This window comes from Arvicola amphibius, chromosome 4 (assembly GCF_903992535.2).
Source record: "Arvicola amphibius chromosome 4, mArvAmp1.2, whole genome shotgun sequence".
NCBI lineage: Eukaryota > Metazoa > Chordata > Mammalia > Rodentia > Cricetidae > Arvicola > Arvicola amphibius.
In genome coordinates this window covers 4,086,687-4,102,761 of record NC_052050.1, presented here as the reverse complement: position 1 = coordinate 4,102,761, position 16,075 = coordinate 4,086,687, and the positions used below count along the sequence as shown (strand labels likewise).

The 16,075-nt window shown below is 53.3% G+C and overlaps 2 protein-coding genes across 3 annotated transcripts; both read left to right on the top strand.

Moving 5' to 3' along the window:
• The first annotated feature begins 1,789 nt into the window (after positions 1-1,789).
• C4H17orf99 (chromosome 4 C17orf99 homolog) lies at positions 1,790-9,415 on the top strand. Its single transcript, XM_042054850.1, is given in 8 exon segments — positions 1,790-1,892; positions 4,533-4,589; positions 4,765-5,052; positions 7,802-8,071; positions 8,213-8,242; positions 8,245-8,335; positions 8,749-8,869; positions 9,101-9,415. Coding segments are annotated over 8 exon segments (1,275 nt in total).
• A 1,893-nt stretch (positions 9,416-11,308) lies between these two features.
• On the top strand, positions 11,309-15,891 carry Syngr2 (synaptogyrin 2). 2 transcript variants are annotated; one of them, XM_038326770.2, is made up of 4 exons: positions 11,309-11,451; positions 14,046-14,283; positions 14,672-14,811; positions 14,899-15,891. In XM_038326770.2, the coding sequence occupies exons 1-4, from the start codon at positions 11,353-11,355 to the stop codon at positions 15,094-15,096; spliced, it is 675 nt and encodes a 224-aa protein (XP_038182698.1). In that variant the 5' UTR covers positions 11,309-11,352; the 3' UTR covers positions 15,097-15,891. The 2 variants fall into 2 exon arrangements, with proteins under 2 accessions (XP_038182698.1, XP_038182699.1); XM_038326771.2 differs by lacking the exon at positions 14,672-14,811.
• The last annotated feature ends 184 nt before the right edge of the window (positions 15,892-16,075 follow it).

Genomic DNA, 16,075 nt, shown 5'->3' with positions numbered 1-16,075 from the left:
CAAAGGCTCTCACTGGCCTGAAGCTTGCAGTTTCAGCTAGACTGGCTAGCTGCTCCCCCAACACTGTGGTTAAAACACGCCCCACACCCATCTTTTTGGTGGGCAAAACCTGGGACCGGAACTTGGGTCACCATGCTTGCAATCATCTCTCCTGATTCCCTGACTCCCATTAACTTGCCTGCCCTGGGGATTCCAAGTGTGAGACTGTACAGAAGAGTTTCCATTCAAACAAGGTGCATGTTGGAAATCCCAGCACTCGGGAAGTGGAGACAGGAAGATCAGGAGTTCCAGGCCACCCTCAGGGAGATAGTGAGTTCAAGGCCAGCCTGGAATATAGGAGAGAGCCTGTGCGAAGTAGAATAGAACATGTAGTCATGACCAGAGCCACCATCTGGTTCCAGAGGGCTTGCTATCAGGGCTCAGCCTGGGCAGGGAGCTGTCTGGGCTGTCTCCCTCCTCTGCCCAGCTCCGCTTACCCCTCTCCTCTTTTACAGCTGCCTGCAGCTTCTCAGGGGAGCCAACAGAAGGTGAGTAGCCCCCACACTGCAGGGGGAAGGATCTAGCTGGGGGCACCTCTGCCGGAGCTGCACACTTGTGACAGGTGTCTTGACCGGAAAGAGGTTACTAATGGTGAGGAAGGGGCATGGGGGGACCCAGATGGAAAACTCTGGCTCCACCCCTGCAGGGCTGGGTGAGACCATTAGGAGGCCTCCAGGGTGCATGGAGAGAGGAGGAAGTTTGCAGTGTGTGAAGAGGAGGGATCCTCGGCAGCTGTGTTCCAGTCACAGGGCCCCAGGGCCTCACAGGGAATAGAATTCCCCTGCCCCAAGGCCCACAGCTCTGCTTGATGGGTGGGATCCAGAGAAGGCCAGGAAATTCTAGGGTGCACTTTCCCTGGAGGGGGGACCTTCAGGAGGGGAAGAGGGAGGGGAGGGAGCAGAGAAAACTTAGACATTAAGTTTTCTTGTTCTGGAAGCAGCTGAGAGTGACTGTTCTCTCTCTCTCTCTTTCTTAATATATGTGGGGGGTGGGGAGTGTGCATGTGCATAATATATACATGTATAGTATGTAATATACATGCATAGTGTATAATATATACATGCATAGTGTGTGATAAATATACATGCATAGTGTGTAATATATATACATGTATAGTGTATAATATATATACACATGTCTTTCTGTCTCCCCTTCCTTTCCTCCCCTTTTGTCTCCCCCTTCTCTTTCTCCTTCCCTGCCCCCTCCTCTCTCCTCTTTTCCTCCTCAACAGCCCAGGTACAGAGCCAGGGAGGAAAGGGAGTCAGGGAAAGACCACAGTCCCTGGTCTATTCCATCTTCCTCTTTGCCTCCTCCCCTGCCCCTCTTACCTGGACCCTCCCTTGGCACTCAGCCTCATCTCTGTGCCCCTCAGGGTGAGGCAGGCAGTCAGCTCCATGCCTTGTCCTCCGCCTTGCATCCCTGGGCATCCCCTTCTGTTCTGCTTAAGGAAGGGTGCAGGGTGGTGTTGACGGAGGTCTCAGTCGGATGAGGCACAGACCAAACTACCATTTCCTCATTTCTGTAAAAAAGAAAAACGTTATTCGTGTCATATCTAAAAAAAGAGCTGGTATCTGGGTCTCAGGAAAGTACCTGGGCAGAGGCAGTGCTGCCTTCCTGTCCCCTCAGCCCATGGCCTCTGCTCAGCTCTGCTGGTGGGGTCCTGCATAGGAGGCTTCTGAAGGCTGACTGAGCCTTTGTTCCTTCACATATCTTCTCAGAGGATGTTTGGTTGCTGGCACTGTTGCCAGCCATGAGGATAAAACAGGTACAGAAAGAGAAGCCACTCAATCTTCCTGCAGGGACAGAGGGCAAAAATGAACGAGCACCCCATGCTGTTAGAATCAGGAGCATCGGTAGGCGTGCGGGTCCACAACCATCATCCCTGAGAATTAGAGGCAGGAGGCTCAGAGGGGCAAGGTCATCCTCAGCAAGGTGGAGGCAACAGTAAAACCCTATCTTTAGAAGAAAAGTGTGAGGGTGTGGTACCAGTCCTGGTGGCACACCTTTAATTCCAGCACTTGGGACGCAGATGCAGGAGGATCTCTGTGAGTTCTGGGCCAGCGTGGTTTACACGGCGAGCTTCAGGACAGCCAGGGCATCATAGTGAGATCCTGTCTCAACAAACAAAAGCAGACACAGCTGTCACCGCAGCAGGCTAGCGTGGAGAGGGATCTTTTCTATTTCCACCTCAGGACGCCAACTGTGCTGTCTTAGTGCGCTTCCAGGCCCCATGTATGCAAACCAAGCTTCTATTCCGGGCCGCCAGCATGGAAATGAGAGGGACCGCTTCTCTCACTTTTATAAGTCAAGCTCATTGCTCTTCATGAAGGGAGCAGAAAAACAAACAAACATGTAACCACGATTGGGCCCTCAACTCCTTTCCCACCCAGTGAGACAGAGTCCAGCCCTGAACACCTTCCTTAGACGCTGAAAAGACCTGTTGTCCCCAAAGGTCAACTGACAAAAGTCTTGTTACGAGTCTGCCAGACGGAGACCAGAGAAGGTCTGGCAGTGGCGTTAGGTCTGATATCTCAAATTAGAAATCTATTTTGATTTTAAAAAAAATCCAAAAAACAAACAAAAGACCTCCCTCACAATGAGGGATACTCAACAAAGTGTTTAAAAAGCTACAGGAAAGTCAGGCGGCGGTGGCGCATGCCTTTAATCCCAGCACTTGGGAGGCAGAGGCAGCCCCATCTCTGTGAGTTTGAAGCCATCCTGGTCTACAGAGTGAGTTCCAGGACAGCCAGGACTGGAAACCCTGTCTTAGAAAACCAGAAAACAAGTTGGGGCAGGTGTCTCCAGAACTTGTCCTCTTTTCTCAGCCTGGCACTCCCTGCTGTAGGGTGTGGAATGGGGTCCCTGGCCTCAGCACTCAGCTGAAGTGCAGTAGACACAAGTTCCCCTGAGGCAGGAATTAGGATCTGAAAGAAAGTGGGTACAGTGGTCAGAAACTTGGGGAGTCCTGGGCTTGGAGCCTCTCCACGGGAGTTTTTCTTTCTTTCTATTTTCTTGCAGGAGGTGGGGGTTTCAAGACAGGGTTTCTCTGTGTAGCTCTAGCTGTCCTGGAACTCACTCTGTAGACCAGGCTGGCCTTGAACTCAGAGATTCCCCTAACTCTGCCTCCTGAGTGCTGGGATTAAAGCTGTGTGTCACCACGCCTGGCCTACAGGTACTGTACAGTGTCCAGGCCTAGTAGAGCAAGGGCAGCCTATATGGTCGGGAGTCTGGGACGTTAATTATTTCCTCCTCTTCTTCTCCGAAACAGGTTTCACTGTGTAGTTTTGGCTGTCCTGGAACTATGTAAACTATGTACACAAGTACAGAGATCTGCCAGCCTCTCAAAGGCTGACACCATGCCTGCTCTCTCTCTCTCTCTCTCTCTCTCTCTCTCTCTCTCTCTCTCTCTCTCTCTCCCTCCCTCCCTCCCTCCCTCCCTCTCTCTCTCTCTCTCTCTCTCTCTCTCTCTCTCTCTCTCTCTCTCTCTCTCTCTCTCTCTGTGTGTGTGTGTGTGTGTGTGTGTGTCTATGTGTCTATGTCTGTGCACCAAGGCATGCAGTACCCACAGAACCCAGCAGAGGGTTTGGATTCCCTCTGGGAGTGGAGTTACAGGCGGTTGTGAGCCACTGTGTGACTCTGAGCGGCAAGCATTCTTAACCCCTGAGCCATCTCCCAAGCCCCCAAAGCATACTTACACAGCAGTTTCCCTCCCGTCTGACTCCATGGCATGGAGTCATGTTATATTGGTGCTATGGCATCAAGAAATGGGTGGGGCTCATTTCTTCCTTTTGACCTCACTGGAAATCAGGCTGAGCACCTTACCCATGCCTGGCTCAAGCTCTGCCATGGCATGATGCCTCTAAACCCTTGTTCATCCTCAGATCAAATCATATCCCCTGCAAAGACTGTGTTCCACTGTTAGGATTTGAAGTTGTTTCCACCTCTGGGTAGCTGTGACCGGAGCTGCCCTGACATGTATGTGACGGATCTGTCAAAGTCTGTCTTTGATTCTGTTGGGATGTGTCCTGGAGTATACATGCTGAGCCATCACTAATTTTTTTAACTCCTCCCATACCTTTCTTTTTCTTTTTTTAATGGTGCTGGAGACTGAACTCAGGGTCTTAGAATTGATAGCTAGTCTTGTATTCTACCACTGAGATACACTCTCAACACTGAGATCCACTCTCAGCCCCTATGTTTACACTTCTTTAAAAAACCCATTTGTGGGACTGGAGAGATGGCTCAGTGGGTTAAGAGCCCTGGCTGCTCTTCCAGAGGACTTGGGTTCAATTCCCAGCACCCACATGGCAGCTCCCAGCTGACTGTAACTCCAGCTCCAGGGGATCTGACACCCTCACACAGACAGACATGCAGGCAGGCAAAACACCAGTGGATACAAAATAAAAATAAATAAATCATTTTTTAAAAATTTAAATTTATTTGCTTATGTTTGTATGTATCTGCATGATTTTTGGTGAATCACCTTCGTGCAGGTGCCCTTGGAGGCCAGGAGAGAGTGTCCATCCCCAGTCCTGATGTTACAGGTGGTTGTGAGTTGACAGACACAAGCTGGAAACCAAAACCCAAGTCTCCTAGGACTGCTCTTGACCACTGGGTCTTCTGTCCAACTCCAACTATTAACTTTTTGAAGAATTATCAAACCAGAGTTTTAAAGTACTTGGTCCATCTTGGTTTCTTTCTTTCCCTAACTTGCTCACCTCCCAGACATCACCATTGCCTACAAAGTGCTGGAAGTTTACCCTCAAAGCCGCCGGGTGCTTATAACCTGCGACAGCCCTGAGGCACCGCGGCCCATCACTTACTCTCTCATGGCTAGCCGAGGGGTCCTTGTGGCAACAAGGGTTGTGCGCGACGACAAGCCAGCCTCCTTCAACATCAACATCACGCTCAAGTCCAGCCCAGACCTGCTCACCTACTCCTGCCAAGCATCCTCTAATCTGGGCACCTATGGGCCCAGCAGCCAGCTGCAGATGTACTGGGAGCTGTGGACCAGTGAGTACAGAAGGTGCCAGAGGGTGGGTGCGGGCTGGTGAGGCTGGTGGGATGTGGATCCCTGGAGGGGCTGGGGGAGGGGATGGTGGACTTTGGGATGAGGGGGAGACAGGAGGAGGCGGCACAGTGGGGACAGAGGGCAGGCTGCCTGCCTCCAAGGCTGTGCCCAGTCCATGGGTGACCAGCGGGCACAGTCTCCTGGCAGGGGCCAGAAGGTTCAGTGGGTCTGACATGGAGCTGCTCGTCAAGGCATTGCTGTCTCATCCACACCGTGGGGAGGCACTCAGGTTCCTCACTGCCATTGTGGAAGTCAACATCCTCTGAGGTTGAGGGTGTTGCTTAGACAACCCGTAAGTGACCACATCTGCTTTCATCTCCCACGCTACCCCCTCCCCCCCCCCCAGACCTTTCTTTCTTCCCTTTCCACCCAGGCAGTCACTCTGTTAATAGGAACCAGGAAGTATTGCTCGCCTCCACGAGTCCAGCATCCTCACCCTCCAAAAACACCAAGGCCAAGAGCCTAAAAGAGGGCGCCAGGTTCTGAAACCCAGCATGTGGAAGGCTGGGATCTCCTTGTGAGCTGGCTGGCTATGGGGTCTTGAACATGTCTCTCCATGTCTGGGTCTCGATTGCTTTGCCCGTGAAGCAAGATGATAACAGGACACCCAGGGGGAAGGGAGTGGGCTTAGAAAGGTGCAAGGGAGGTGACACTCAGCACTGATGACGCTAGGCACAGGCATGAGACAGCTTCTGGTCAGCAGGGTTGCTCAGCGGAGTCCTGAAGACCCCAGCACCTCCATTCTTCTAAGCTATGGCCTGTGTCTGAAAGAGCTTATTGCCATCCTGCCCCGCAGTTCTCACCTTTAGTGGCTAGGCCAGAGGCCTGTCGGGCTAGGTGAGCACCCAATCACTGAGCTACATCCCCAGCCTAGCGTACGGATTTATTTATATTTTATGGAGATGAGTGCTTTGCCTTGCCTTTATGTCTGTGCTCCACACACGTGTAGTGTCTGTGCTCCATACACGTGTAGTGTCTGTGCTCCACACACGTGTAGTGTCTGTGCTCCACATACGTGTAGTGCCATGGAGGCCAGATGAGGCTGTCAGGGCCCCTGAAGTGCAGTTACAGATGGTTGTGAGCTGCCCTGTGGGAGCCAAGAACCAGACTGGGGTTCTTTGAAAGCAGCAAGCACTTTTTTCTTTTGTTTCTTTTCTTTTTCTTCCTTCCTTCTTTCCTTCCTTCCTTTCTTCTTTCCTTCCTTCCTTCCTTCCTTCCTTCCTTTCTTCTCCTCCTCCTCCTCTTCCTCCTCCTCCTCCTCCTCCTCCTCCTCCCTTTCTCGAGACAGGGTTTCTCTGTGTACCCATGGCTGTCCCGGAATTCACTCTGTAGACCAAACTGGCCTTGAACTCAGAGATCCATCTACCTCTGTGGCCTTCATCTCCAGTGCTGGGATTAAAGGTATGGGCCATCACACCTGGTCAGGTCTCACATTGTAACCCAGGTTGGCCTGGAATTTGGAGTGTAGTCCAGTCCATGGGTATTTCCCATGTTTCCAACTGGTTTTTGTTGTTGTTGTTTTTTCCTTTCTTGTTTTTTAATTAAAAGATTTGTTTGCTTGTTTATTTTTGAGGCAGGGTCTCTCTATGTAGCTCTATTTGTTCTGGAACTCACTGTGTAGCCCAGGCTGGCCTCGAACTCACAGAGATGCGCCTGCCTCTGCTTCCCGAGTGCTGGGATTAAAGGCGTGAGCCACCATGCCTGGCCTGTTTATTTGTATATGGTTTTTAAGGTGTATTTGGAGGCTAGAGTCATCAGGCCCCCTGGAGTCAGAGTTACAGTGGTTGTGAGCCATACACCATGGGTGCTGGGAACCTACTGGGTCCTCTGCAAAAGCAGGAAGCAGTCTCAACTGCTGAGGCCCCCATATATATATATATATATATATATATATATATATATATATATATATATATATATTCTCCCCCCCCCCTCTGATTCCCGAGGGCTAGGATTTCAGGCATGTGCTGCCATGTCCGGCCAGGTCACTATTTAAGAACTTAGAAAGCAGGCTGCCTGAGAATCCTGACTGCTGTCTGCTCGGTGTTAGCTTGGTGATGTGGAACCTAGCTCTTATGAGTCCATTTTTATTTTTGGCCTGGTCCCTGCAGGAGTTTAGTCCAAAACAATTTTTAAAATACCCAATGATGTCAGGCGGTGGTGGTGCACACCTTTAATCCCACCACTCAGGAGGCAGAGGCTGTCAGATCTCTGACTTCAAGGCCAACCCGGGCTACAGAATGAGTTCCAGGACAGTCAGGGCTACACAAAAAAACCCTGTCTCAAAGAAAAAAATTTTGTAGTTTTTTTCTTTTTTCAGCCAGGGTTTCTCTGTATAGTTCTGGCTGTTCTGGAACTCACGCTGTAGACCAAGCTGGCCTCGAACTCACAGAGATCTGCCTGCCTCTGTCTCCCCAGTGCTGAGATTAAAGCCGTGTACCACCACCTGGCCTAAAAGAGTTTTTTTTTGTTTGTTTGTTTTTAAATTTAAATGGAATTGTATAGTATATGCTACAAGTCACCTATTAGCCTAGACAAGCAGGCCAGAGGGCAATCTGGCAAGCTGCCAGGGGAAGGTGGCAGTCACAGCTACGTCTCTGGGATCCTTCGACAGATAAAGAGGAGGATGCATTGGGAGTCTGGAAGTTTCTCCATCTCACCTGTGCCGCTCTGTCTTCCCCTCCCTGACAGAGCCAGTGTCCCAGCTGCAGGCTGACTTCGCCCTGCACAATGGGAACTCAGGCCTCTCGGCGGAGCTGTCCTGCCTGGCATCCTCAGGCAGTCCACCCATCATCTACCGCTTGGTCGGGAGTGACGGGCGTGTACACGCACAGCAGAGACCCCTCCATGGGAAGCCTGCCAACTTCTCCATCCCCCTGTCCCAGACGTTTGGTTGGTTCCGTTGCGAAGCTGCAAATGGTGTCAGTGTGGAGAGCAGTGCCCGCGTGCTGCTGCCCCCAGGTGAGAAGGACCTTCCAGACCTGGAGCAGGGGCTGCAGTGTGTCCGGGAAGGTGGCCAGGGCTGGGGAAGGACTGGACCTGGCACTGCCCAGGGCACGATGGGCCTGAGGAGGCTACATGCCTCCTTTGTCCCTGGCCTAGCAGTAGCCCAACCCACACTCCTTCCCACCCTACAGGGGAGCTGCCCCTGACACCCACCTGCATTCTGGCCGGCAGCCTGGTCTCCATTGCAGCCATTAGTTACGGGATGCTGAGGTCAACCAGGTAATAACCACGGGAGCTTGACACTGGGCAAGAGGCCGACCACCCCCTTGAACAGCCAGGGTCCTAAGTGGGAACAGCAGGTTAGTCTTGTGAAACGGGTTGTCAACGAGATACAGCAAGGACCCAGCCTGAAGCTGCTTATTAAAGCCAAAAGCCTACAGTGCCTAGCATGTTCCTTTCACACCCCACCCTAACCAGGGCTCTCAGCTGACTTCTGGTGGGGCACTTCCCTATGGGTCTCATGGAGCCTCAAGGGACCAGAGAGGGTCAGGGGCTTCTGGCCTGCATAGTCCCCAACAGTGGTCCCACCAGCCAACCTTTCTGCAAAGGTGAGGCCTCCCAAGTTCCCCTCTCTAAGCCTTCACATCTCTGACATGTACAGTGGCCAGGGTGTCTGTGTGGTCTGACTCCAGGTACCACAGATCTCTGAGCACCAACTACTGGCCTTTGGGTGGTGGTCAATTCTGTCTCCTTAAACATCTCAGCTTGGCCCCTGTTGGAGCTCCTTGTTCCTCTTCCCAAGACTATGCAGAGGTTAGACTCTCGGGAGGGTATGTCACCTCTCTGAGACTCATTGTTTTCCTCTATAAAATGGGAACACAGAGGCCTACCTAGCTCCTGCTGACCATGTGACCAGGAGCCAGCGAGTGACCTCTTGGTGATTCAATGCCTTTAGTGGCGTGAGTAAGAAGCTCACTGATGCTCTTGAAACCGTAAGATTGGGTGAGTCTGCCTGACCTGGACTGTCGACTCCCTTGTCATCAGGTTGTGACCGGAAGACAGAGTCCCCAGGCTTGCCTTCCTGCCCTACACAAGAATTCACCACTGCAGCAAAAAAGAGCCTGGGGAGAGGGGACAGAAAGGGGAGTGTGTGAAGATCAGACTACCAAAAGTAGTGCACCCCCAAAAGGGGCCCTGAAGTCTAGAGCATTATCGTGTATAAGGCCCAAAGAAATAAACTTGTGTAGGGGATTCCTGCTGTGCGAGTGGCTGTTGGCAGCTCTTGCTAGGCGAACAATACGAGAACTGAGTGGGTGTGCTTGCTCGCGGGTGCACTGCAGCCCAGCTCCTCCCCACTGAGGGTGGTGTAACTGAAGAGGGGGTCACTGGCAATTTGGTAACAGTAAATGGTTTCTGTGTGTGGTGGCTCACACCTGTAATCCCAGAATTCAGGAGATAGAAGAAAGTTTAAGGCTAATCTTGGTACATGAGTCAGATCTCAAAGAACCAACCAATCAAACAAAGAAATAAAAACAAAAATTGAGGTGCTGGCTGAGTGTGATGGTGCACACCTTTGATTCCAGCACTTGGGAGGCAGAAGCAGCAGGATTCCTGTGAGTTAGAGACCAGCCCGGTCTATATAGTCCCAGGACAGCCAGGCTGCATAGTAGGACTCTGTCTCAAAATTAAAACAACAACAACAGAATCTAAAAAGGGGCTTGTGAGATGGGCAAAGGTGCTAGCTGCCAAGCCTGACAGCCTGAGCTCAATCCCAGGCACCCACACGGTAGAAGGAGAGCGCTGTCTCCTGCAAGAATCCCTCTCTGTCAGATGTACCATGTCATCTGCCACCCACCCCCACGCCAGGCACAAAACAAATAAATGTAATGTAAAAAGATTTATTTGTTTGTTGTTTGCTTTTCAAGACAGGGTCCCTCTGTGTAACAACAGCTGTGGCTGTTGTCCTGAAACTCGCTCTGTAGACCAGGCTGGCCTCGAACTCACAGAGATCCGCCTGCCTCTGCTGCCCGAGTGTTGGGATTAAAGGCATGCCCCCACAGTCTGGCTAAATTTATCATTATTTTTTTAATCTAGACAGAAAAGAAAAGGAAGGAAGGAGGTGTGGGAGAGTCCTGCCACCAGCAGGATTCCTTCGGCAAACACTCTGGGTGTGTGTGTGTGCAGATTTTAGGACTTAGACAGCCGGGAGTGGGCCTGTGCTCACTCACCAGCCACTTGCCACCTTCTACGTAAGCGTGGGGAGCCCAACTCCTACTGTGCCCATTCCTGTTTTCTCCCCAATGCACCCCTTCTGGTGGGCTAGGTTTCTGCCCCAACTTCCCTTACTGTCCAGCCCCCTCATTACAGAGGTGCCAGTGTCCTCATTACTCCTTACCCACTGAAGTGACTATGGTAGTGCCATCTTGTCCTGATCCTAGTTTGTGTCTGCCTAGTTACTCCTCAGCCCTCTACACCTCTCAACAGCCATGATTGCCTTGGCAGCCCATTTATGTTGCCAACGTAAGCATGCAACCCTTTCACGGAATAAGCACCCGGTTCCCTTTCTAAATGCTATTTTTTTGCGGGGAAGAGGAGCTGGGTTCTGTAAATCAATGATCTTATTTAATTTTTAAAATTACATTCCTCTCTCCTCTCTCTCTCTCTCTCTCTCTCTCTCCTCTCTCTCCTCTCTCTCTCCTCTCTCTCTCTCTCTCTCCTCTCTCTCCTCTCTCTCTCTCTCTCTCCTCTCTCTCCTCTCTCTCTCTCCTCTCTTCTCTCTCTCCCCTTTCTCTCTCTCTCTCTCTCTCTCTCTCTCTCTCTCTCTCGTATTTTGAAACAGGATCTCAGATAGCTCAGGCTGGTCTTGAACTCCTTATCCTCCTCCTCTTCTCTACCTCTTGAGACCATCTGAACGTTTATGAGCCTAAGTTCTGGGTTGATGGGATCTGGGTGTCTGGAGAGTTTTTCTAGAGAGGGCCAGAAGCCAGGTGTAGGTATAAGGTGGGGAATCGGCCGCCCAAGGGTTTCCCACCCAGGGGTCTCTCTGAACCTTTCTTGTTGAGACCTCCCAGAGGTGAGCTTTTCCTCCCTTCTGCCCCACCCTGGCGCCACCGCAGGCGCAGCTTCAAGTTCCTGCCACCTGGCACCGCGCAGCAGGCTCTGAGGGACACCCTGCAGCGAGTCCCCGGCGGCTGACCACGCCCTCCTTCGGCGGCCGGCCACGCCCCCAGAGGCCAGAACGGGGCGGGTCGGTCCGCCTGGTTTTCGGCCATCCGCGGCTCGGCAGCGACGGCGACATGGAGAGCGGGGCCTACGGCGCGGCCAACGCGGGCGGCTCCTTCGACCTGAGGCGCTTCGTGTCGCAGCCTCAGGTGGTGACTCGCATCGTGAGCATGGTGAGTCGGCCAGGGGGGGATCCCGGAGCCGCGCGCCCCGGCCACCAGGCCCGGTGGGCCGCCGGCTTCCGAGAGCGACAGGTGGTTGCGGCCGCACGTCCCAGGCCTGGAGGAGAGCGCGGGCCCCGCACCCCTTCGTGTCTCCGTCCCCTCCGGGCCGTGCGCCCTGTCGCCTGTCCCACTGCGTGGCTCCGGATCTCGTCTCATCCACTGGTCCCGGCCACCCCGGTGCGGGATGTCCCCCCGAGGTGCTCTGCGGGTGCAGGCCCGTCGCCCTGCTGGCAGTGGGTGGGGCTTCGGGGGCCACGCCACAGCAGGTGGCCTGCACGCCGCGCTTCCCGGCGTGGGGAATTCACCTGGAAGGGACTTTCTGAGGCCACGTGGGGTGCAAGGAGGGGGGGTGGCCTGGCGCCCTGAAGTAGGATTTCCTTCCCGCTCAGAGGCTAGCAACAGGTCAGCTAACCAATCCAGCACAGACTCTCTCCCCAGAAGCCGGGCAAGCTCTCTGGTACCAGGCGTGTACGGCGGGTGTCCCTATCGTGGGACGAAAACACTGAAAGCCGAGGCTTTCGCTGCGGGATTGAGGGTGGGCCTACTGCTCCCAGAGGATCTGGGCTCGGAGTCTTGGAGGTGCTGTGGCTCCCTGAGCCTCCCAGCCTAGCGGTGGAGTCTAGTCGACTGTGTCCCGGGTTGTACCCTGTCAGTCAGGATGGCAGTGCCAGGAATCTTGACCCAGACTGTGCGCCCGGTCCCGGAGTTCCGGCTTCATCTCCAGCTGGAGGCGGGGCTTGTGACTTCGGTTCTACAGTCCTATAGAGAGCGTTCTGGGAGAATCGGATTGCTCTGGCCCCAGGAGTCTGAAGGCAGCCTGGTGCCCACAGACAGTTCCGGCTGCCGGGTTGAGGTGGGCTCTTAGCAGTGGCCTTGAGGTGCGGGAAGGAGGCAAAATGACTAGGGCGATTCCAAAGGCGCTGTTTCCCAAACTGGACAGTTTCTGCTGGTGATTTTCCCTCATCAGCCCTGGCTCCTGCGAGGGGTCTAAGCCTGGCCCACAGACCTTTGGCTCTGACCACCCCAAGAACCTTGTTTTGAAGGGAACAAGTGTGGGACTGGATTCTAGGCTGTGGTTCTCTGGAGGGGAGCAGCCAGCATGTCAAAACGGGAAGGGTTAGCCAGCAAGGCCTTGTAGGGGGGAGGCTGGCCGGCTGGGGAGTCAGTCTTGGAGGGGACCGAGCCCTGCTGTTGAAGAATGGTCTAGAAGATAGTGGTTAATGCTATAGAGTTGACTTGGGACAGGGTCTTGGAGTGAGGGTTGGATGGAACTCTTGTTTTAAGCCACCTTGTTTAAAGCTCATTCAGATGGGATGTGATGGCTCACATCCGTAATCTCAGTACTGAGGGGGCCGAGGCAGGAGGATTGTCATAGGCTTCAGGCCAGCTCCAGCCAGAGTGAGATCTTGTCTTTTTTGTGTGCGTTCGTGTGTGTGGATGAAGATACCATGTGCATGCTTGGTAACCACAGAGGTCAGAAAACGGTCATCTGTTCACCCGGAACTGGAGTTACAGGCGGTTATGAGTCACAGTATGGGTGCTGAGAACCAAATCCAGGTCCTCTGCAAGAGCAGTTAGTGCTCTTGACTGATGAGCTGGCTCTCCGGTCTGAGACTAAAAACAGCCAAAAGGAGCAGGCATGGTGGCTCATGCCTTTAATCACCACACTCTGCTCTGAAAGCAAAAGCAGGTTCTGAGTTCCAGAACAACCAGGGCTACATAGTGAGACCCTCTCTCAAAACAAACAAACAGGCCTTAATCCTAGCACTTGGGAGGGAGAGGCAGGTGGATCTCTGTGAGTTTGAAGCCAGTCTGATCTACAGAGTGAGTTCCAGGACAGCCAGGGCTGTTACACAGAGAAACCCTGTCTCGAAAAACAAAACAAATAAACACACAAACACCCCCCAACCACCAACAGCAACATGTGGTACACATGCCTTGCATGTATGCGGCCCTAGGTTTGAACTGACAGCAATGAGGAAGAGATAGGGTTGGGGGAACCCCAAGCAAGCATGGTAGTGCATGACTGTAATCCCAGCATTTGGGAGGTGGAGGCTGGAGGACCAGGAGTCAAGATCATCCTGGGTTACACCGAGCCCAGCCTGGACTAAACGTGATCCCCAATGCCAAACAAACAAACCAAAAACAAACAACAAAACAAAAACATAAGCTCAACCCAACCCAAACAAACAAGAACAGCTGGGCATTGGTGGCACACACCCTGATCCCAGCACTGAAGGCAGAGACAGGTGGATCTCAACATCTGAGGGATGAAAGGTAATTCTTTCCCACAGTAGCCCAGTCTACCCTCCGGCCCCTGATGGGGAGGACCTGTGAACATCCTGGCCACAGCCTGCCCATCTCCTCACTCCCAGGAGTCCAGAGGGGTTGAAACACCAGTTTCCAAAAGGGCATCAGTAGAGAGACAAGAGCTAGCTGCTGCCCTGCTAGGATCCTCATCGTGGGCTCTGAGAGGGGGTCTGTCTGTGCAGGATGTGCCCACAGGTGCCTGCACCCGCCCACCAGTGCCCTCCCCCCTTCAGGTCCTGGCCTTGATCGTGTTCTCCTGCATATTCGGTGAGGGCTACAGCAACACTCACGATTCTCGGCAGTTATACTGTGTGTTCAACAAGAACGAGGATGCCTGCCGCTATGGCAGTGCCATCGGGGTGCTGGCCTTCCTGGCATCAGCCTTCTTTCTCGTGGTCGACGCCCTTTTCTCCCAGATAAGCAATGCTACTGATCGCAAGTATCTGGTCATCGGTGACCTGCTCTTCTCAGGTATGCCTGTGGCACTGGCACGCCAAGGCTTCGCAATGAGGGGCCTTGGTGCTGTTGGGAGGGGTTACCGATAGCAGCTCAGGATCATGGGCCTCACTTATGGCTTCTCCTGAGACCCCTATACCCTGGGATGGCACCCAAGGCATTCAGACTTCAGAAACTCAAGAGTGTTGGCATAAGGGTGAGGATGGCATCAGGTTTCTGGACTCATCCATCCCATCTAGCACTTACCCCTAAGCCCTCACTTCCCTCTGCTTCTGTAGGTTACACAGCACAGAGCCGTGGGAGGGTCCTTCCTTGAGTCCCTTCTGGGCCTGGGGACAGACGGGATTCCCAGGGGCCCAGGAGACATGTTCTGGGGCCCACTATTCCCTCATTGTCTCCCCAGCTCTCTGGACTTTCCTGTGGTTCGTTGGTTTTTGCTTCCTAACCAACCAGTGGGCAGCCACCAATTCTGAAGATGTGCGGGTGCAAGCAGACTCGGCACGGGCAGCCATCACCTTCAGCTTCTTCTCCATCTTTTCCTGGGTAGGTGGGCTGGGGAGGGCAGCTTCAGAAGTCCAGTGAAAAACCATGTCCTCTTGCCCTGCCCACGCCTTATGTCTTCCCCTGCAGGGTGTGCTGGCCTCTCTGGCCTACCAACGCTACAAGGCAGGAGTGGATGCCTTCATTCAGAACTACGTGGACCCCACCCCAGACCCCAACACAGCCTACTCCTCCTACCCCAGTGCCTCGGTGGAAAACTATCAACAGCCACCCTTCACCCAGAACGTGGAGACCACTGAGGGCTACCAGCCTCCCCCTGTGTACTGAGCAGCCAGAAGCAAAGAGGCAGGGAGGTGCTTGGGGCCATCCTCTCCCCTGGACTTCTTTCTCCGGGTTTGCTGCCGGAACCGCAGTCTCTTGCCGGTTTCAGTTGACAGCCAAAGAGCCCACGCTGTTGTGTATTCTAGCTGCAGCCAGAGCACACCTGAAGTGCCTGTGCCCGAAGGGGCGCCACCGCCAACCCCCAGGACTGGGGATGGTGCCCAGGGCCTTGAATTTGCTTACCCAGTGCCACTATCGAGCTGTGTGCTCAGCTCTTGTTGCTTTTGATAACCCTGAACCCCACCTCAGCCAGAAGCAGATGCCCGCTATATGCTGTTTTTGGCATATGCCAGTTTCCCCTTTGCTGGAAAGCTGAGCTCAGCTTGTGGCCACGGGAGCTCCAACCATCTTTTTTTTTTTTGTCCCTCCGAAGACAAGGTTGGGGGTCCATGCACCGATCTCCTTGGAGTGCTGGCCCTAGGCTCCCCACTTCCTCACTCAGGTTCACTACCCAGCTTCCTCTCCACTGTCTTCTGGGGTTACCACTGGGCCAACTGTCCCTAGGCTGCTTGCCTGACAGCTGGGGACTGGATATCACTTCCTTCTTGCTCCCGCCCCTGGCAGGAGGGAGGAGCTTTGTCTGAGATAACACCCAGCTTTATGTAAATATCCCCCAGCAGTTATTAGATACTAGGAGGAGGGCAGGAACCCCTGCACTGAATGTATCGAGACTTGGTGGGGACGGCCCTGCCCTCAGGTTCTGTAGACTGTTCGGGATGTGAAATAAATGTTTTTTTCTCAGTGTGCTGTCCTTGATGGCACCAAAGGCTAGGGATAGAAATACACCTTGATTGATATTGTTTTGAGAAAAGGCCTCAAATTTATGTAGCCAAGGATGAAGCTCTGACCTTCTTGGTTTCAAACCCTGGACTTTATGCTATGCAACTGAGCTCCACCCCAGCTTTTCATAATATCTGCATAGCCC

What these genes read in the sequence shown, in the direction of transcription:
- Syngr2 (XM_038326770.2), top strand. Translation starts at nt 11,353, where the DNA reads ATGGAGAGCGGGGCCTACGGCGCGGCCAACGCGGGCGGCTCCTTCGAC. An exon ending in CGGTGACCTGCTCTTCTCAG is followed by an intron (nt 14,284 to 14,671) that starts GTATGCCTGTGG and finishes TTGTCTCCCCAG; the next exon opens with CTCTCTGGACTTTCCTGTGG. An exon ending in TCTTCTCCATCTTTTCCTGG is followed by an intron (nt 14,812 to 14,898) that starts GTAGGTGGGCTG and finishes CTTCCCCTGCAG; the next exon opens with GGTGTGCTGGCCTCTCTGGC.